The sequence below is a fragment of the Nelumbo nucifera genome, chromosome 6 (genome assembly GCF_055504915.1).
Source record: "Nelumbo nucifera cultivar China Antique chromosome 6, China Antique-T2T, whole genome shotgun sequence".
NCBI lineage: Eukaryota > Viridiplantae > Streptophyta > Magnoliopsida > Proteales > Nelumbonaceae > Nelumbo > Nelumbo nucifera.
This window is the reverse complement of record NC_142654.1, coordinates 28,402,805-28,425,197: the sequence shown is the minus strand read 5'-3', so window position 1 is coordinate 28,425,197 and position 22,393 is coordinate 28,402,805. Positions and strand designations below refer to the sequence as shown.

Sequence of the window (22,393 nt, the reverse complement as noted above, 5' to 3'; positions counted from 1 at the left end):
TGAAGTGCCAAATCAGTCAGAAACCAAATCCATATAACCGATCGATTCCATTTTGGTTTTGGTTTCTAGGTTTCTAACGGTGATACTACATCAATTTTTTAAGTCCCATGGTTTGATCTATTGAACATTGAGCACCCATTAGAGTATAAGCGCGCTATTTTTTTTTTCTATTAAAATTCTCTAGCAAGAGTCATGAAAAAATGTTGAAAATACCCATGCAATTACTATTGGGGCTGGTTTATATGGAAAAAAAAACAAGAAAATGAATTTAAAGTTGAAGCTTTACGTTTGAGTGATTGATACGTAGGGATGATTTGAAAAAATAAATCAATTAAAAAAAAAGATTGGAAGGGTTTGGAGAAGTGGTTCATATGAAGATAAAAACTGTAAAGTAAATATTTGTTGTCAAAAGTAACTACATGGGTATTTTAAACATTTTCATACCTCTATTTAAAAGATTATATTAGAGGGAGCCTATTTGCAAACCATGTAAAAAAGTTGAGGGGATGTGATTGCAATTATCAAGCTTTAGGGGAGGTTTTAGTGACAACTAGGAACTTCATGAGAGAAATTGGTAATTTACCTTTTTTTTTTCTTATTTTCTAGAAGCCCATTAGGTTGGGTTTGGTTCGGTTGATTAAAGAATTAATTAAAGGGAAATTGTCTAAAACTCACCATGAGTATTCAACATTTCTCTTAAATTCACTACAACTTTCAAAATGTCTAAAACTCACCATATCACTAACTTGAGGCTAAACAAACTAACAAGTGTTAATATATTACCATTTTAACCTTCACAGGAAAATATAAAATATATACAAAATAAATTAACGAGTGTTAATATATTACCATTTTAAAATTTAGACATGAGAAAAGGAAAAAATTTCAAAAAATATTTTCAAATATAAAATACATAAAAACATAGAAATTACAAAAATATAAAATATTATAGAAATTGCAAACAAAATAAAAAATTATTTTCAAATTATAGAAATTAAAAAACAAAATTAGAAAATAAAAATTGTAGAAAACACCGAAAATAATAGAAAGATATAGAAATTACAGATAAATAACAAAAAATACAGGAAAATTTATAGATTATAGAAAATAGAAAATGTAAAAAAAAAATAGGAAATTATAACAAAACACTAAAAATGCAAAAAAAATTGAAAATACCATTTTTCCTCTAACTCGCCATTTAAGGATAATTTAGTCATAAAAATTGTTATTTATACTGACATGGACACCTCTAATAAGAAACGTTAATGGTGTACTAATGGAATGTGATTTTTAGAAAATAAAAACTTACTAAGATGAGTTTTAGACAATTTGAAAAATTGTGATGAATTTAAGAAAAATGTTGAAAATTTATGATGAATTTTAGACAATTTCCCTAACTACAACCCAAAGCTTCTAATGGAAATAAACCCGACTTCACATTTCAATGCAGACGGGGTTGGGATTGGCCCGACCCAAGTTGCTGCCCTAGCCCGAGGCCAGGGGCCAGTCCCACGGGGCCCAGGACACGTAACGGTAGAAATGGCGCACGGCGTAATCAGATCGCTCACTTGGGTGTTATTGTCTGGTCCCCCCAATCCCCTAGGATTAACGCCCGTTCCCTTTTTTCCTGAAGAGAGGGAAGGAACCAAAAAAGAAAACCCTACGCGCTCTTTCCCGGGGGAGGAGAAGATAGGAACCATGGATCTTTCCGCTCTCACAGAAGCTCAACAGCAACAGCTCCAACAATTCCATCAACAGCTTCAACAGCACCAGCTTCAACAGCAACAAGAACAACAGCAACAGCAGCAGCAGCAGCAAATTCAACAACAACAGCAGGACTACTACGATCCGTCTCAAACCCAAGCTTACGATCAATCAACCCAGGCCTACTACCCTTACCACCATTATCAGCAACAGCAACACTATGCTTACTATCATCCGGATTACGCTAACGCCTATCAGCAACCGCAACAACAACAACAACCACAACCGTCAGCGGCGCAGGCGGACTCCACACCGATCCAACCTCCCGGCATTTCGATCCCAGCTGAAGCTTCCCAACTATTGGCTGCCGCTGCTGCCGCGGCAGCGGCTCAAGGGCAGCAACAAGGACAAGTTCACGGGCAATCGCAAGGGCAAGTGCAAGCGCATGTTCAGCAGCAACAGAATGCTTATTATCCGCAAGGCGTTGGGGAGCAGCAGCAGGCTGCAAATTCGTCCTATCCAGTTCCACCCGGGCTGAACCCTGCGGCCGCGGCGGCGGTCGCTGCATTGTCGCAATTGACGCACTTTGCAGGAACGATGGATGCTGCGGAGAGAGCTATGGCAGGGTTGCAAGAACGGCAGTGGCACACGAAGAATGGAGGCTATGGACACATGCCGCCGCCCGGGTCTATGCCTTATGGACCACATGGACCTTTTCCGATGCGCCCACCGGTATGGATGTTCTGTTAATTGTATTACTGTAATTGATATTCACGTCCTCCTACAATTAGGGTTTCCATTATTTTTATTCTTCATTCTTATCGATAAGTTAAGTTCTATTAAATTGGATCTCAAGCATATGCAGTGGCTTAGTTTAGGAGAATTATAGACTAATATGTTCCTTCTAATTTGTTATTTGTATAATGTTTCTTTGGGAAAATTTGTTCTGTTCATGTCGGGTTGGAAATTGATAGGGGCAGAGGGCTTCTCTTCAATTGTAAAATCTGCTCATTGTACTTCTGAAGGGGAAGGCTGTACCGGTATGAAATTATGATTAAAGGAAATAAATGATAAATGGGGTTTGTTTAGGGTATCTTCTTTATCATTGTTCATTGTTGATTTTATCATTTGGCCTTTCGAGGTATGCATCCATTTGTGTTGGTACCCATGGAATGGAAATACGATGTAGAAATATTAGGAAATTTATGGATGGGAAAATCTATGATGCAGAAAAGATATGATATGGAAAGAGTTTTGGCCAATCAAAACCCACCCATGAATTTTGATACATAACACCTTATTTGCTACCACGTCTGTGATTTCAGATTATTGTTCAGTTGTTTTCCCATATCATAGTCGAACCCTGGATGGATATTTTAAACCATGGATACTGCAATCAGGGCCATTGCTTGGTGTAATGGCAAGAACTTAGGCTGACAAATGTCAGAATGTAGGTTCAAGTCTGAAAGTAGCCATCATGTGCAAGAAAATGCCAAATCTTAGTTCCTTATCTAGTTCAACTTCCTGAGGCCAAAACTCTGGAATTGGATAGTTGGGATCAACATTTGGTAATGGCTGAACTGGATCCTGCTCTCAACATGTTTGAGCTTGTGTTTTACTAGGGTTGCACTTTTTGATTGTTCAAATAGTTGAAATGCCATGGCATGTGTAAGCCAGCCTTTTGAACCAATCCAACTGAAGTGGGAGTCTTACTGTTACCATTTTGTTCTGTTATCTGGCCTGTATATCATCTATGTTCAAACACATATAAATGTTATTTGACATGTCCTTTTTCTGTTACCATGGCCGCTGTAGGTGCTTTGGTGAAGCATCTGTGAGAGTGTGAGAGTGAGAAGTTGTTGGATTTTATCAAGAGATGTCCAAGAGGAAAGAAAATGAAAAATGGAGAACATGCTTGTAGTCTAGAATTTAGTTTATCTGACTGCTGGCATGTTTTGTGCTGATGTCTGTTCAGCTTTTTAAGTTAGGTAGAATGGAAAATATCCATGAATTTGTTGTCTCTTTGTTTAAGTTATTCACTTGGGGATCCATATGTTCCTGAATATATCAAGCAGATATCTTTGGTTGAAAATCCAGATATATTTACATACCTGAGGAGTTATGTTTTAAGATTTTCCTGGTTGGAATTTTGTCTCTTATTGTCTAATTTGCCATTATCTTGTCCCCATGGCTTTGATATGAAGCTAACAGTATATCATGTTATGTGGGTCATTACTCTGATAAATTGATTTGAGTGCACAAGGTCAATACTTGATGCACTTTGTTGCATGCAACAGCGTCAGTTGTGTATATTTATGTTTGACATTATCCTGTATCTGAGGCTACATAATACATTTGATGCATGTGTCCTCATTCAGAGGAACGTGTCCTACCACTAAATGGATCCCATCTAAGTATTGACTGGGCCAAAATGAGCTTGAATTCATGATTTTAACCGTGTACTCACTTGAGCAACTGCCTTAGCTGCTGGAAAATGTTAATAGTTAAAAGTCATCAAACATTGCTGCTTATGGAAATTGGCAATCACTTAGATGGGATCTATCTAGTGGTGGGTCCTGATTATGTTGGATATGGGACACCTGGCTTGTTATGGGTACCTAGACAATTAATCCTATTGGCCCTGATTCATGATTCTTCCTATATAGCCTATTATACTATGCATGGCATTTATCCACAGCGTATTAGCCAGAGTTTATTTCCCATATGAATCAGGAACTGTATAGTTGGAAATTTTATAGACTCTGGTACTTCTGTTGTCCTCATAAGAGTGAAGCGTGTTGTGCTAATACTCTAATGAAGTTCCAATCAAGGGCATCTATGAGATGCTTTCCTCCATTTTTCCTTCTCTTTTTTTTTCCTTTAATAGGTAAGGGGTTGAAAACTTGATGCCTATGGTCGTGAAGAACAAAGCCCTTGTGCTTGGCTTTGCCAAAAGAAGCATTCTGCCGTATCTGTTGTTGGGTTGGTTGTGTTTTTCTGTGTGAGTTGGTATGGATTTTGATTGGTCTTTCAATTGCATTTCTGATTAAACCCTAATATTAAGTTAGAGTAAATCCATCCTTCTGATAATGATAATTCTGAGTATTCGTTTTTGTGTACTCACATTCAGGCTGTTAAATTCCCTTCTTGGGATTCAGTATATGGCCCAAGTCATCCACTCATGTGAACCCCACTTGGTTAGTTTCTGTCTTGGGTTCTCTACATCCATTGGTGGATGCCATATGTTGCTATGACCTGAAGTTGTTTGTTTCCCTGGAGGAGATACACTGTGTCCAATCATAAGATTTCTGCAGCTGTTGGAGATTAAACAAGCCTTGTGTCATTGGCCAGATATTTTGTACTCCTCCAAATTGATATTACCCTGCTTTGTTTTATTTGGGGAGTGTAATTGGACTGCTAGGATTGATTTGTGTTAGACACTGAGCACTGTCCAATTATTCTCCAGATCCAGATGTACATTAGCAGTGTGAGCATGGTCACAGTACCCAATAGTAATTGCTTAAAATGAAGTGCAAATTGGGTCCTCTAATCTTGTTTACTGGAGGAATGTGACATTTGCTACCAGTGACATGCTATTTGATGCATATGAATATTTATGCATCATATGATGGGTATTATAGAGCTCTTAGAATCTTAGCATCCCATCCATTTTTGATGTGTTGTTCTGAATGAAGTGATATCCTTTTTTTGCCTAGCTCCGTGTGGGAACATTTTTGTTTACTCAACGTTGTTGGGTTTAATTTTATCATTTTGATTTAGTTGCAGCTAATTCTTTTTTCCATGTGGAGCCACTTCCGTGTTTTCCATGCTCCTGGACTATGGGGCTTCATCTACTTTAAGATATGTTGTGCATGACAGTTAAGGTGCGCTACACTTTTTATGTATATCTAAAAGATCAAATATATACCATTTTGCTTCATTCCACACAGGGTCTAACCTGTGGGCATTTCGAGTGTAAATCACATTGTCTTCTACTCTTCTTTCATGTGGGATCTATTTTAGAGATCATTCTGTAAAGGGTCTTTATTATTGAAGAAGGTGTTTATTCTCTTTTTGGACTTTAGGTGAGCTTATGTCAAGGATCTTATGTATTGACTGTTCTTCTGGAGCAGTAAATCATCTTGTAACTTCATACCGGCCAAATCTTCTGGATGGAGATGGACGTGCTGAGGGTGTTTGGTGGAGAAATACTGGTTGGTTATTTTCTTTTCCTCTCTTGAAGGAATTCCATGGAATCATATCTTGCAAACCTAAGAGCAATAAGGGGCAGTTCTCTTTTGTTAATTGGATAGCTTTCCCTTAATGCTTGGTTTTATCATATGGATGGTACAAGTTGCGGAGGATAAGTATTTCTTTTCACTATATCATACCGCTTATTCATTAATAAGAGGGAGGGTATAGTGTCCAAACATCAAATAGGTTAAGGGACATGTGAGAATCTAACACTGTTCAAGGGAATCAATGTTTCAAAACACATCATTGGGTATCGGGACGTGCTTTCAAATATGCTTATATACTTTGAAAACACAACTCGACTTCTTTCAAACAGTGGGTTGTATGAGATTCTCGGGAAGGTAGCAACCTATGTGATGTTTTGTGTGAAATACTTGGGTTTCATTTATACTTCTACTTGTCTGTGTTCCTTTCCCCCCTTCTCACTTGTTGGAGAGATTTAGAAGGAAGTGATTCTCCTAGCAATTCTGCTTATAGTTTGCAAACTCATAACTCAATAGGTAGAAGCATCAACTTTCTAGATGTTGGGCTTCCCAAATTTTGATTAATTTAGATCATATGGGAAGGGGAACTATATTACATGTTTTTTTTTTTTTTTACCAGAAGTACATGTGATGTACAAAGAAATCAAGTTGTACTTTGTTTTCTAAAAGTAATGGCACTCTCCACAGAACTAGATTTGTTATTTGTTATGATCAACACACCATCAACATTTGGGTCTTTGACACAGAACTAGGTTTAGTAATCTTTGCAAAACTAAAATGAAATTTATAATGTTCCTAATTTGTATAAAGAAGTGCCTTGAACAACCAATCAAAAGGGGGAAGTGCCTTGAGCACAAATTGTCTATGCTTGGTTGCATGTGTTTGTCTTCATTCATTATTTTTTTTGGAAAGTGTCTTCAGTCATTATTGCATCATTTTTTTTTCTAACAAATTATATTTATCTTTGTACGCAATGTGATTTCCAGGAAGTTTTGGTGAAGGAAGAGGGGAAAATGGCTTTCTTTTTCTATTTCTTAACTAATGGGGCCTAAATAGTCAAGTCTCTTTTCATGCACTGACCATGATTAATCCAAATTTGGCCTTCTCCTTTTTTTTTTAATTTATTTATAATTTATAATATACATATTATTGGATTTCTTATGAGATAGTCCCCAATCCTAACTCATTTTTATTAGTTATGAATGGGGTGAAGATACTTGCTGGCTGAGATACTCAACAAAAACTTAACAACATAGTATCTTTTGTGGTAATTAAAATTTGATGTGACACTTAGCTTTTCAAATTTGGATTTGATTTAGTTTATCTTATAACTTGCATGGTATAATGCATTATCAAGGTGGTTCTGTTGTTTACTTGGTTGTTGATATTTGGATTTGGGTATTTGGGTTTGGATATGATGCTGAGCTTGACTTAGATGCTCTTATAGTGAATTTGGTGAGTTTGCAAACTATGAGTTCACCATTTGGAGATCAGCCTTCTAATATCTAATTCTGTATTGGTTCAATAAGTGAGAAGTGAGAACTCTTCTGAAGTAATAAGTCTATCATTGATTTGGTCGAGTACGTGCATAACTGGCCAGATCATGTTGACTCAATGAAATTCTCTGGCTTGATATTGTGAATAAACATTACAATCGTGATTCTGAATTGAATAATTTGCAGTGATCTTTATACCAACAAGCTAACATTTAGGAAGTAGTAGGACACATACAGCCTTCTTCATTGATTCAGTGATACTTACCTGAGAAAAAACGTTAGAAGGATTCCTCTTTGGAGGACTATCTTGTCCATATCGAGTATACATTTAAAATGAGCATAGACTTGGTGTTGCAGTGCATGGATTCTATATTTGGAGATCTTTAAACATGTTTCTCAAAATGATTATTTGGAGACATGGGAGTTGAGAATCCATTGCTTTTGAGTAAAGCAACTCAATGTCTTGATGTTTACCTTTTTATGTGTTTAAGTATTTGTTGGCCGAACTCCACTTGACATTTATAGATTGAAAACATCTTTAGGATATTAGAAATGCTAAACTATGTTATTTGCCACTAGGAAAAGTTGACACAGGAGAACAAATCTTAATTGATCATCATTGGATTCCTCATCTTCAAATTGGATTCTTGTTGGCGTGATATTCTTCACAAAACTAGGTATGAATTCTTTCAGTTTTATTATTGTCTAATGCCCACTATAGGTTTGCCTATGATATTTGTGGTTAAATTTTTCTGGAACTTGTCAAAAGTTACTTTTTGATGACTTCCATGGTTGCGGGTGGAGCTAAGCAGTTTTAACTCGGTTCCTTGAGTCAACTCATTTGCTTCTAAAATTTGCTTGAGCAAATTGACTTTATCGCTCAAACTAGTTAATTTTAGTTATTGTGAAACACATAATAATTATCCAATTTTGGACTTGTAATTAAAAAAGAATTGGTTGTTGGGTATAGAACAAATGTAAGCTATTGCCAGTCTTTGTATTCATATTATGTGGCAATTTTACAAAATGGTTTAGGCATTTCTAGCTTACCTGAATCATTTGAGTTGAGTAAAACTTGGGAAAACTCAGGCTGTTTGATAAGTAGATCAAGTGGCTGAACTGAATGACTTGCTTTGTCTTCTAGTCATTAAAGGACAAAGTAATAAATCATTCTGTTCAGCCACTTCATCCTTATCGAGTGGTCTCTCAAGCTTCTGAAAGCATATTTTATGGTTAACCATTTAAAACTGAAATGCACAAACAGTTTGACCTTGATTCGTCGTATTTTGTCTTCTTAATGTACATTGTTAGAATGGATGTACTTTGTAACAAAGTTTGCACCATGTGGCGAAGTGGATCCCATGCTAGCGAAAACCACACTTTTCCTTGGGTTCACTAGTTCAATTAAAAAAGCCATTATACCTTCATTTGCTCTCCCTAAATCAAGTCTGGCTAAAATGTGAACCATAGCTTTGGATGAAAATGCCTTTATATGAATTTATCTTTGAACTGGTGTTGCATGGATAGTAGACATAGGCACATGAATCAGAATTTGACATGTGTCTAGAAGTTTGACTTGACAAGATGAAAAAACAAGGACATGCCGATTTGTTGAAAAGTATTAACTATTATGTAGTCCATATATATATATATACTCAAATTCTAATATTAAATGCCAATTAAAAAGGTATGCACCTTTATCTTTGCTAATTAGTAATGGTTTCATGGAAAGATCAAAAGCTCCAAGTCTAGATGATTTCTCAATGGCTTTCTTTCAGGAATTTTGGGATGTTCTAGGTGATGATTAAATGGGGGTCTTTTAGGATTTTTTTGAGAGGGGTAAAATTAATGAGTTCGGATCTGCTGAGCACAACACATTGTTGGCCATGCCCATCCAGCCGCACATATGGAACATTGGTGTGTGGCTGGATGGGCATGGCCAGCAATGTGTTGTGGTCAGCAGACCCATACTCAAAATTAAGTTGGGTGCTAATGCCACTTTCTTAGCCCTAATCTGTAAAAAGGTGGATGCTTCTCACCCAAGAGAGTTTAGACCTATCAGCTTGGTGGGTAGCATGTATAAATCATAGCTAAGGTCTTGGCTTTGAGGATTAAGACGGTTCTCCCCTCTCTAATCTCATAGATCAAGGAGCCTTTGTGCATGGAAGACAAGTCATTGATTAAATCCTTATCGTTAATGAATGTGCGGACTTTGCTGATAAAAAAAATGAATGCGCGGACTTTAGAAAAAGGAAAGGGGAAAATGCCTAATTTGTAACCTAGATCTAGGGTAGGCTTACAACACGGTGGGTTGGGAGTTCCTTTTGGAAGCAATGAGAATCTGGGGTTTTGGTGAGGAGGTGGTGTAAATGGTTTAAGGGGTGTATATCAACTTGTCATTACTCTATGTTTGTGAATGGGGTAGCTAGAGACTTCTTTCCTACAAAAGGGGGCCTTAGACAAGGAGATTCACTGTCATCCTTTTTGTTCACCTTGGTTGTGGATGTTTTAAGCTACTGGCAAATGTGCAATGTTATGCACGTGGCAATTTTAGATGATGGTAGTAGTAATATGTTTCCATTTTTTTTTTATATTTCTATGTGTATAAAAGTAATTCTCATTTATCATACATTTCTTTGCTTAATACGATGAATATATGATATTAGAGATGTGTCCAAATGTTGATTTATTTTGTACACTTATTTTTTTGTAACTTCCTTGTGGGCTTGTCTTTTTTTTTTAATTTTCTTATTTAATTATGACATCAAGGGTTTAACCATTTGACCCAAAAGGTTGAATTATTGACCCAACATCAAATAAGAAAACAATTCTATTCTTCAATTGATTTTAAATTTTGTATTTTACTTTGTAATTTTATCCTTTTTTATAAAATTTTAGTATTAATTGTGACATCAAGGATTGACATATCTAACTTGAAAGGTTGAACTATTAACTTATGATCAAATAGGAAAACAATTTACCTTTTGGATTGGTTTTAAATTGTCTTTTCATTTCCATCATCAATAAAAAAATTCTTGTTTGTCATACTTGTTTTTCTTTATATGAGTTATATAAAATATTAGAGATGTTCCCAAATGTTTTCTACAAACTACTTGTATTCATAATTTGTTGGTGTTTTTTAATCTTTTTTAAAAATTATTATTATTTAATTATGATCAAGGGTTGATACATTGGACTTGAAAGGTTAAACTATTGACCTACCACTAAATGGGAAAATAATTTTATTTTTTGGGTTGGCTTTAAATCAATTGTCAATAAAAACAATTCTTGTTTATCACACTTATTTTCCTTTAATATGATTGATATAAAATATTATAGAAGGGGTTGTTCAAATTACGTTTTTTGTTGCCACAATTAGAGAGGGACCAAGTTTACAATTAGACATGCTGTCTTCTCTACGGATAGATCTAATGCACCAAGGCCAGGTGGCTTTAATGTGGCTTTCTTTCAAGATTGTTGGAATATAATTAATGAAGACTTGCTTGAGGTCTTTAGAGAGTTTGAGGAAAGTTTGATAATAAGTCGAGGAGTTCATACTACTTTTCTAGCCCTGGTTCCAAAGAAGAAAGAGACCATTCATCCAAAAGACTTAAGACTTATCAACTTGGTGACTAGAATTTACAAGATTCTGGTTAAGGTGTTGCCATTGAGGATCAAAAAGGTGCTCCCATCAATCATCATCCAAGCCCAAGGTGTGCTTTTGTTCAAGGGAGACAAATAATTAATCAAATTTTAATAGCAAATGAATGTGTGGAGGAGAGGCGAATATCAGGTAATCAAGGCTTCGTTTGTAAATTGGATCTCAAAAAGGCCTATGATGTATGACTTACATTTATAAAAAAAAAGAAAGAAAAGGCCTATGATCTTGTGGATTGGAGGATTTTGTTAGAGGTGCTCAGGAAGTGTGGTTTTGGGGACAGATGGTGCAAATGGATTAAGGGATGCCTTTCTTCCTATCATTATTCTATTCCAGTCAATGGGGTAGCCAGTGGCTTCTTCCCAACATGTAGGGGTCTAAGACAAGGTGACCCACTATCCCCCTTCTTATTCACCTTGGTTGTTGATGCTTAAATGCTTTTAGTAGACTCTTATCAAAAGCAAATAGGGTTGGGTTAATAAGAGGCTGGAGAATTGGTAGAAATAGAATTCCGGTAACCCACCTTCAGTTTGCAGACGATATTATCATCTTTTGTGAGGATTGCGACTTGGTGAAAGTGAGAAATTTGAAGAATTTGATAATCCTCTTTGAGAGTGCCTCTAATTTGAAAATCAACTTTGAGAAGAGTTGTGTGGTTGGACTAAACTTGGATGAGGGGGGTATTGGAGACTATTGCTGCTTGCTTAGATTGCACCTATTCTGAGTGGCATTTGACCTATCTAGGACTTCCCCTAGGTGCCAACCCAAAGGAAAGTAGGTTTTGGAACCCCATGGTGGAAATGTTTGAAAAAAGACTGGCGGCTTGGAGGAGGAACTATATTTCAATTTTTTTTTTCCGGGGGGGGGGGGAGTAACTTTAATCAAAGCTACACTTGCCAATCTACTTTCTGTCGGTCTTTAGGATACCTACCATGGAAGCTAAGAGAATTGAAAAATTGATGAGGGACTTCTTATGGGAGCTAGGGGAAGGAAAAAAGGATCATTTGATAAGTTGGGAAGTGGTGAGTTGATTAAAAAAGAAGGGGGGCTAGGGCTATGATAGATAGCTGGGAAGAATGAAGCTCTTCTAGGTAAGTGGTTTTGAAGGTGGCCATTGGAAAGAGAGATTAAGGCATGAGGTGGTGGCTACATTTGAAGCTGGTTGGGATGCAGGGGTATCTCAGCGGGCTTTGCTCACAACACCTTAGAAAAATAAGCAATACCTCAATGGCTGCTTTCTAAGGGGATTTGAAGAAGCTACATTTGAAGCTAGTTTTGCATCCCGACCATTGTCCGCTACACCATGAATGCTTCCTCATGAGGAAACCTCCATAGCCATTTGCCTAGAAGAGCTGTATTTCTCTTCAACACATTTCCAATGCCTAGTCCACCTTGCTCCTTGGGTTTATATACTAGTTCCTATTTTACCAAATAGTCTTTTTTCCTTTCCTGGTTCTCACAAGAAGTTCCTTATTAACTTTTCTAGCTGCCTAGCTATTTGAGCTAGGATCCTAAAGGTGGAAAGGAAGTAGGTGAGCAAGTTTGCTGAGGTGGACCTAATCAAAGTAATTCTTCCTCCATGGAGATGTAGTTTCTCTAAGCTTTTTGGTGAATCTTTCTACAATTGGTTTACAGAAGGTCTTAGACTTCGGATTCCCTCGCCCCAAAAGGCATACCAAGGTATTCTAGGGGCCATGATTTCACCTCACATCCATAGTTTTCAAGGCGCCAAGGCGAGGCTGGGCGTTAGGGGGGTGCTGCCTAGGCGATGGATTTTTTTATATAGAAAACATAGATCCTAGGGTAGTTCCCTAGGTACCATAGCCATATTTCCTTAATAATTATTCATAATTTTCATAAGAAAAGTATAGAGTTCATGTTAAAGTATAGAAAATGTGTTGATTAGACAAAATTTTAAGTTCTTCCTTACTTATTGGTTCAGGTTTTAAAGTCTTTGAGGGTTCAATACAGCATTTAGCAATGTTTGTATTGATTAAGTCCTAACAAATAAGAAAATAATAAAAACAAATTAGTAATATAAACACATTAATGAATATTTTAGTTTAATAGTGCCTATTTTATAATTATAATGTCAAAAAGTAAAGAATAAAAAAGTATTTTACAATACATAGTACAAAACTGCTTGGCGATTAGGCGAGGCGAGCCTCAAAGGGCACCTTGTCACCTAGGCGTCACCTTGACAGCTATGCTCACATCCTAGTGTTTCTTCCAAAGACTGGACAATATAGCCTCTTATAGTTTTCAAGGCGTGATTCTGAGCGACATTGGGGCACCTAGTCACCTAGGTATCTAGGCGCTTATTAATATGTGTAGTGATTTTCTTTTTGAAGAAATTATTAATATGTGTAGTAATACATTTTATTATTTGCTATATATATCATTTATACTTTGTTGTAATGTTTTACTATTGAAATTTAAAAGATCAAAGGGTTTTGAGGAGAGAAAAAGAAAGAAAGAAAAAAATGAAAGAGGAAAGAATAGAAGTATAAAGTGGTTCTTTTTTTTCTATTCTCTCATTAAAATAAAGCAGAAATTCCATCCTTGTTTTTCTATTTTACTTTCTATATTGAATATTTATCATATGAAGGTAATAACCTTCTTTAGCTACTATTTGATATGATATCGCTCTATTAAATACTTATTATAGTAGTATTATTTTTTAAAATAATGAAATTAATATATGTAAAAGATTTTTATCTTTTAGATGTGATGATTTGCCACATTTTTAAAGGAAATTTAATGTCCTTAATAAAGAGAATTGTTATTTTTTCAATATATATACATGTTGAATGGTATATAAAACTAGGGAACTAGCCAAATGATCTCCTTGCCTTAGCCCTCTTTTAGTTGGAAAGAAGTCCTTTGCCACTCCATTTAGTATGTATTGAGAAGTGTGCTGAGCTAACACAACTATTGATCCACTTCCTCCATCTTTCTCTTAGACCAATTTTCTCCAGAAGACACGATATGAGAGACCAGTCCATATCATATGCTTATTTCAAATCCAACTTATAGATTAGGCCTTTCCCTCCCTGCTTTCGCAATGATCTTATCAAGGCCACCCACAAGGCTTATAGGTCTATCCTTGGGTGTTTTAGCCTCTTTCTTCTTTGGTACTAGGGCTAGGAAGGTTGCATTTGCCATTGGTGAACTTTCCCCTTTTTGGTGGAACTCAATAAAGACATCCATTAAGTCATCTTTTATGATTTCCCAACAATCCTGATAGAAAGCCATCGAGAAACCATCAGGTCCTAGAGCTTTTGACTTGTCAATAGAGAAGATTGCTTCATGGACCTCTTCCATATTGAAAGCTTTTTCTAAGAGGGCAGCATTTGTTTCTAGCACTCTATTCGAATTCAATTCCCCTATTCTTTTCTTCCATGGAGGCAAAGATTGATTTAAAATGATCCGCAAATCACTTTTCAGTTTACCTTCAGTCTCAATGCTAGAGATCAAGTTTTTGCCTGTTCTCCCATTTGCTAAAGAGTGAAAGAACTTAAGAGTTTCCATCCCCTTCTAACAACCATTTACACCTTAATTTTTACCTCCAAGAGATTTCTTTCAAATTCCATCTCTCTGATCTTTTCTCCAAGCCACATTCTCTTTGGGTCCTTTTGGTCTAGTTCCTCAATCCTTTTTGCAACTTCATCTTTTAATTCTTCTAATCTTCCAAACTCTTCTCTATTCCACTCATTAATTCTTTTTTTTTTCAAATTCTTCAATTTCTTTGTGAATCTTTTTTTTGAAGGATAAAAATAAAAATTCATTAAAAAGGAAAAAGAATGATAACAGGAAGGTGATAAGATATCACCCGAAAAAGAGACACAACCAATGGACCCAACAAACAGACATCAAGACCTTTAACAAAACTGAGTTTTCTCACCCCTTTATTCCTATCATAGATTCCATCTTCCCTCAACCACTCTTTTATTTTGTTCAAAAAATTTGGGACGTCCAACCACATATTTTTAAATCTAAAGGCTGTAGGGGCCTCTTGGAGGATTCTCCTGCTTTAGACTCAGAGGACAATGGTTAGAGGCTACCCTAGGGAGGGCTTTCAAGGCTAGGTTTCCCCACAACTCTTCCCAGTCAATGGAGAACAGAAACCTATCCAACTTGGATCAAACTTTATTTTCCTGAAAATTTGACCAAGTTAAAGTACCTTGTAGCAACTGGGGTTCCCTCAGCTCTAGGGACTAAAGTTATTGAATTTTCCTGAAAATTTATGTTTATTTTTAATCCATCCTACTTCTAAGTTGGGCTCTAAAGCCCAACAAAAAATGGGTGTACAAAAATATAATCATAGATTTTTTCAAGCACGGCAACCTGCCCAGGCCTGATCAAATCGAGCTCGAACCTAGACCAAGTTGTGTTAGGTTAAGCTCGGGCTGGGTCTGGTTGGTAAATTCGGGTTGACATCGGGTTGGTCAGGCTTGAGCTTGAAGTTTATGTCTTAGGGTTGGGCTGGGTTGACCTTCAACCGAACCCAACCCACCCAGGTTCCCAAGTTGCACCTCCATGTCTATCACAGACACTTACATCCACTTAGGAGAGTCTGTGCAGCACTGCTTTGAACTGCATGCCATAGAGTTTTTCAAACTGAGAGAATGTTTCTATTAGTTATTTCATATATTCTTTTGGAATCATCAAAAGCAATAATCATTTAATTGATGTGCAATAGAAAACCTGCATTCTAAATAATTATAAAATTGCATTGTGAATAATTTGTAATGGAGGAACTAATACAGCAGCTAGAAGTTGTAGTGACATCTCAAGAAAACAGAACAAAACCTTATCGTTACATTATGTTAAGTCATTTCACCTTGCTCTTTTACATTCTTTTTCACTGACTTAACAGTCCAATCCCCATACAATGTAACTCATTATGTTTGTTATATGCTCAACTATGTCAAATGAGCAAGGAGAAAGGAAAATCACATGTAGAACTGTCTCCTCAAGAATCCATGGAGTACTGGAACTGAACGTGTGTTTGACACAGTTGTTCACTTCATCCATTTAGGAGAGTCCATGTAAGACTGAATGGTGTGGGCCATACTGAACACCATATGCTCCAGGTAGGGGTGACAATTTATGACCAACCCATTTAATCCACCCTAACCCACCCATTACACAGCGGGATGGAAATGGGTGAGTCAATAGTCAATTGAAATGGGTTGGATTGGGTTGTGTAAACCGTATTCATAGGACAGGCTACTGATGCCATTTGAGATGCTTGTGAATTTATGTAGCATGCTCAAGAATCCATGGAGTACTGGAACTGAACGTGTGTTTGACACAGTTGTTCACTTCATCCATTTAGGAGAGTCCATGTAAGACTGAATGGTGTGGGCCATACTGAACACCATATGCTCCAGGTAGGGGTGACAATTTATGACCAACCCATTTAATCCACCCTAACCCACCCATTACACAGCGGGATGGAAATGGGTGAGTCAATAGTCAATTGAAATGGGTTGGATTGGGTTGTGTAAACCGTATTCATAGGACAGGCTACTGATGCCATTTGAGATGCTTGTGAATTTATGTAGCATGTACTGAGTCTACTGATGTCTTTCACAATTTCATCTCACTATCAGCTCTCTCTCTCTCTCTCTCTACCTCCCCCTCCCTACCTCTGTCTCTCTCCTTCCCCTTGGGATTTTAAATTTAAATATATTGAAGTTGGTGGATTGGGTTGGTTGGACCTATGTCTGAGCTTTGTAAATGGGTAATTAATGGGTGTGTTACTCTTCAACCTGCATCCAATCCAACCTACCAATTACTTACTTAGTTGGATGTAAATGTAATAGAGTATATCTGAATTAAATGGGGACTAGATTTTGGATCCAATTCATGTGTTTTACCTTAAACCCAACTCAGATAAAATCCAAAGGAGCAAACCAAATAAGTGTTGGTCTGGTTATTCATTTCCAACCTAGATCATGACAGACCTATTTAGAGGTTTGTCCATTCAGAGCTGACCAGATGTACATAGATCCCTCGGATCTGGTCCGTTTCATGCTGTAGGCACCAGATCAAGAAGTTTTTTGAAGGATTGTGCTGTTCTAACAAAATATGGTTTACACAAAGAGAACATTATAGGTTTATATACCTTCTTTCAAGTTCCTTGATCATATATTTCAGGATCAACAATAGATAGTTCTGTGTGACTGTTAACTTTGGGCTAAAGCAGAGGCTATATGGTTCCAACTTTTTCTTTTGTATTGGGATTTTGCAAATTAATTGCTTTTTGCCTCGAGTCATTCTTGTTTTTCTTTTGCCCTCTTGTTTTTTCCCGTGTTGTGACTCAAAAATTGTGCACTTGTTTCTGTATGCTTTAATACTTTCTCTCTTGTCGGTATTGCATGCATTCCATTATGCTTTACTTCTTGCCTGCTACATTGTATGTGCTATGTTTCTTCTTTATAAAATGCTTGCTCCCTTTCCTAAGAATATAATCACTTTGGCAATCATGCTGTTCTCTATTCTGGTCTTTAAGAACCCATTGAGAGCTGTTCTGCAGGTTGGGAGATCAGCATACAGGGGTGGTGGTAGAAGAGGTGGCGGGTCATTCAGAGGTGGTGGTAGAGGTAACTTTGGCCAACGTCAACCTCGAGCAGATGGATCAGGTCACCATTTCCGCGGGAGGGGACGCATGGGGAAGGGTGGTAGACGCTTTCAACAACATGCTGCATCATCATCAGCATCAGGCCAGGAACCTGCAGCACTGGCACAAGGAGAAGCTGATGTACAAGGAGAGGCACTACAAGCTGAACGGCAGCTGCAATCAGTTCCAGCTCAACCTCCAGTATCAGCTCCAGTACCAGGACAGTCAGCTCCAAACCGACGTCCCCCTCAAATTGCATGGTGTGAGCTTTGTAGGGTTGACTGCACCAGTTTAGATATCCTTGAGCAGCACAAGAATGGAAAGCGCCATAAGAAGAACTTGCAGAGAATTGAAGAGTTAAAGAATGCCAAAAAACCTTTGCCTGCAATACAGGTCGAGCAAAAACCTCTGCCTGCATTGAAGTCTGAGAGTATGGTGCAGCCTGCTAGTGTGCAGGAGATCCAGCCTGACAATGTCCAGGGGATGCAGCCTGAAAATATCCAGGGGGCACAACCTGAGAATGTTGAGGGTTTGCAGGCTGACAATATGCAGGGCATTCAAGCAGAGCATGTTGAGGGAGTGCAGTCTGAGAATGTCCTTGAGGCAGGGCCTGACAATGTCCAGGAAGGACAGCCTGAGAATGTCCAGGGAGCAGGGGAGAGCAAACCACCTATTGCAGAAAATTTGCCTACTGAAGCTCCTAGTAATGAAAACAAGATAGAAATTGAGCAGCAAAATAGTTCGGTAGAACAACCTGGGACTGCTGATGTTGAAAGGGCTGAAGCACCTGGAAAGAGGCAGAGGTTTGGTCGATTTGATTCTCGTAGGCGTGGTATCAAACGCAAGATGAGAGGAGGGGGTCGAGGAGGTAAGCGCACGAGGACTTCTGAAGGGCCAAGGAAGCCGGTTGAGCCTCCCAAACCAAAAGAGGTGGTCCCCTTAATCTGTGACTTGTGCAATGTCAAGTGTGACACACAGACTGTTTTTGACTGTCATTTGGCTGGTAAAAAGCACCTATCTAAGCTTAAACGGTTCCAAGGTCATCAGGCAATGTTTGGACCTGTAGGACTTCAGGCTCTTTACCCTCCCAGTCCCAGTGCTCATTCAACTTTTGTCATCACACAAGGACATCAACAAGCCTTCTACAGCCCTCATGTCTTCCTTCCACAGCAGGCTGCTTATAGGCCTCCTCAAGCTCAACAGGCGGCTGCAGCAAGTTCACAACCCCAAGTTCAACCATTGGAGTCTCAAGTAACAGATGTTACATTGGAATCAGGAAACGAGATTGCTGTTGCCGTTGAATCTAAAAAGCGACAGTCTGTTGTAGTCGAGATGGGAAACCAACAAGGCCATATGGTGGAAGCCATATCTGAGAAAATTCCAGAATCAGGGGGAATGGAGGTTGGCTCTTCCCTGGATAACTTGGTTGTGCCGGCATCAGGTAATGGTGATACAAGGGGTAACCAAACTCCTTCAGTGAAGGACGATTCTGGTCCTGTGTCTGATATGGGGTTGCCTCAACCAAATACATGCGAGGATTCACAACCATGAAGTAGTCGAGGTGATTGTAAGACCCAATGACCAGTCATGTCAGGGATGGACTTAAACGTTGAATATTGGTGCATGGCTTATGGTCATATTTGCTTTTTAGGAACTGTTTTTCTTTGTTTTCGATGGATGGTTCTATATAACATTGCCTTGGATGATGTATCCTTAAAATCATCTTCTAACCTCATTTGTTTTGGGACATTCAAGCGATCAAGGCGTTTTGAGGGGATTAATAGCGTTCATACTTGATATTTTGTTTAGTCAGGTTTGGTTGCTTGATATCCTACTGGTGTATTTTTTTGTTATCCTTTTGAACCAGGAAGCCCGCGTAAGAAGTAACGCAAGTCAATGGTTGGAGGCTAGGAGCTATTGTTACTTTTTTTGTGTTACGTATAATGTGGGTTTAGAGCAAATCTTTGATTATCTATCAAAAAAAAGGGGCAACTCTTTGACTGTGTACCCATCTATTGTTACTTTGTTAGCTTACAATTACAAGGTTAGAGTGAAAAAAAAAAAACTCGCTCTGCCAAATGTGGATGGTGAATTCATATTGTTATGGGTTTTCTTTTTTGTTTTGCTCATGGCATTCAAAGTTGGAACTTGGAAGAGAATATTATCTTCTAGAATGGAGCAACGGTTGAAACCATTGGATATGATTATATGAAGAGTAGATTTAGTTCTTGAAATCAGGAACTGAATCACTACATTCCTGTCTTAGAAAACTGGAAACGATCATCTAATTACTAAAAACGATTTCCGGTACTTCGTTCCAGGTATGGTCAGGATCACAGGATGGGTTGGGTCGGTTGAGAAGAACCAAGTTACCTACACAGGCGAAGGGCTTTCCATTAGGCATTCGGCTTATCCCTTCATTCCCTCAAATCTCAATCTTCATTGGCATCGTTCATCGCCCAAATGATAAATTTGACCTCCGACAGTCCCGTCCAAATGAAGAAAAATTTTGGATTTTTTTTAATGGTGATCTGAGGTTTCCCCAGTAAGAGGTAACCTGACCAAACTGGTGGTCGTGTAGGTTTGTTGAGAAGAAAGGTGGGGAGGCATGCTCGTAATTTACTGGGTTGTGTCTTTTCATGGGTCATACCATGTTTGTTTGGCGATGTATATTTGAGAAGTTGAGTTGGAGAGTGGAGACACTTATTAATGGTTTACTCACTAAAAATAAAGGCTAAATTGCACATTAGTAAATGCTACTTTTTTTGATAGAAAATTAGATTACCATTCATTTAGAAAACTATCATACAACGAGCTAAGAAAAGAGGGAGGGTAATAAAAAAAGGGCTCTGTTTGGCAGTTTCATGGGCCATTCCATTTTTAATCCCAGGAATGTACTTAAACTTTGCAGAATAATTTACAGAGCAAAAGAAATCAAGTGTTCCACCAAATGCCACAATTCTAGGTTAACATCCAGGTTCCCAGAATTCAGAATGTTCACAGCTAAGAGACGACTATAAGAAAAGACTAGAATATTTTGGAGATTCCTTTCCAACGCAAAAGAGACAGTCGCTTTGATTGCACTTAGCTCCATCAGCAGCACCAAGTTAGTTGCCCGAGACTTTCTGCCTACTGCTGCCACAAAAGAGCCAGAGTTAGATAGACAATAGACAAACAAAAGCAAAGGCTCCCTGTCCATTAGAGAGAACACTCCCATCACAGAAACCAATGCAAAAGAGACAGTAGCTTTGATTGCACTTAGCTCCATCAGCAGCACCAAGTTAGTTGCCCGAGACTTTCTGCCTACTGCTGCCACAAAAGAACCAGAGTTAGATAGACAATAGACAAACAAAAGCAAAGGCCCCTTGCCCATTAGAGAGAACACTCCCATCACAGAAACCAATGCAGCCTGCCCCTTGAGACAAATTCCTCCACCGGGGGTTTAAAATTTTGGTGCATCACACTAACAAGATCACACTCATTGCTCTCCATATTTGTAAAAAAGCTTTTGGGCTAGTCCAGGATTTATTTCTAAAAATCAGATCATTCTTGAACCACCAGATATGATAAACAATTACAGAAAGCCACACCGGAAATATCTGAAAGCTACTACTTTAGTCTAGCACCATTAACGGACGTTACAATGGATAGTAAAAGTATCAAATTGCCCCTTGCTATCATGAACAATCAATGAAAATTATCCAACTGCCCTTTGTTGTCATGATCAATCAAATAGGTTGACTGAACCAACGAAACTCCTCTATCTCTAAATTAAAATTAGAGCACCCAAGCGTTTTGTGTCACTGAGTTGTTCCTTAAGTCAAACTGAGTTGATGGGCAAATTATTTGTGTTTTTGGGTCTTGAAAGCGAACAAATTGCCCATTTTAGGATGGTGATAATGGAAGCAAGGTTATCATCCAATATCATGAACCCAGTGGTGGCTCGGTTGGTAGGAACCATGGGAGTGAAAGCTTAATTGATCTTATAGAGAACTTAATAACATTGTAATAACAGGTGCTGCCATCTAAATATAAGGGCCCGGGCCCACTTTGATTGCAAGCTCCAAGTAGGAAATGAATGAACAATGTATAGGTTGAGGGTTGCATTAAAAAGTTGGAGAGGGAAGAAGAAGGGCAAAGAAAGAGAATAATAGAATACAGAGAAGGTGGACTGGTGGTTGGTTTGGGACTTTGTTCACTGTTGCCTTGGTTTAGTCTTGAAGAAAAAGATGATGAATAATGTGTCTTCTTCTCAAGGATAATTTTGAAAATTTGAAATGTTCTAAATGCATGCGATATCACGTGTATCACATGATTAAGGGAATGCTAACTATGGGGCTTAGGGTACATTAATCTTTTGGATTTTGAGAAGGGGAAGTTGGTCGATGGGATTTTGGTTCCCATTGACCAAGAAACCCATATTTTTTTTAGATTTATGTGGGGTTTGTTGAAAATTTATTTTCTATGGGTAGGTGGCTAAGGTGGGAAAGTTACTAAATTTGTCCCTTTTAATAATAACTTTTTATGATTAAAATGGTCATTGTATGGAAATAAAAAAATATTGATAAATACAATTATTTAGGTAAATGTTTTCTAGGAAATACTTATCCAAAGGATAATTATTGACATTTTTCTAATTTCAAGTGGCATGTTTTGAAGTTAGTATAAT

General features: G+C 37.8%; 1 protein-coding gene across 1 annotated transcript; it reads left to right on the top strand.

Moving 5' to 3' along the window:
* The first annotated feature begins 1,570 nt into the window (after window positions 1-1,570).
* On the top strand, window positions 1,571-19,532 carry LOC104598522 (uncharacterized). Its single transcript, XM_010260634.3, has 2 exons — window positions 1,571-2,436; window positions 17,641-19,532. The coding sequence occupies exons 1-2, from the start codon at window positions 1,699-1,701 to the stop codon at window positions 19,273-19,275; spliced, it is 2,373 nt and encodes a 790-aa protein (XP_010258936.1). The 5' UTR covers window positions 1,571-1,698; the 3' UTR covers window positions 19,276-19,532.
* Window positions 19,533-22,393: the final 2,861 nt, after the last annotated feature.

Bases quoted from the DNA above. Each gene is read 5' to 3' on its own strand.
- LOC104598522 (XM_010260634.3), top strand. From the start codon at position 1,699: ATGGATCTTTCCGCTCTCACAGAAGCTCAACAGCAACAGCTCCAACAA. The intron at 2,437-17,640 runs GTATGGATGTTC...GCTGTTCTGCAG, and splicing joins CTTTTCCGATGCGCCCACCG to GTTGGGAGATCAGCATACAG.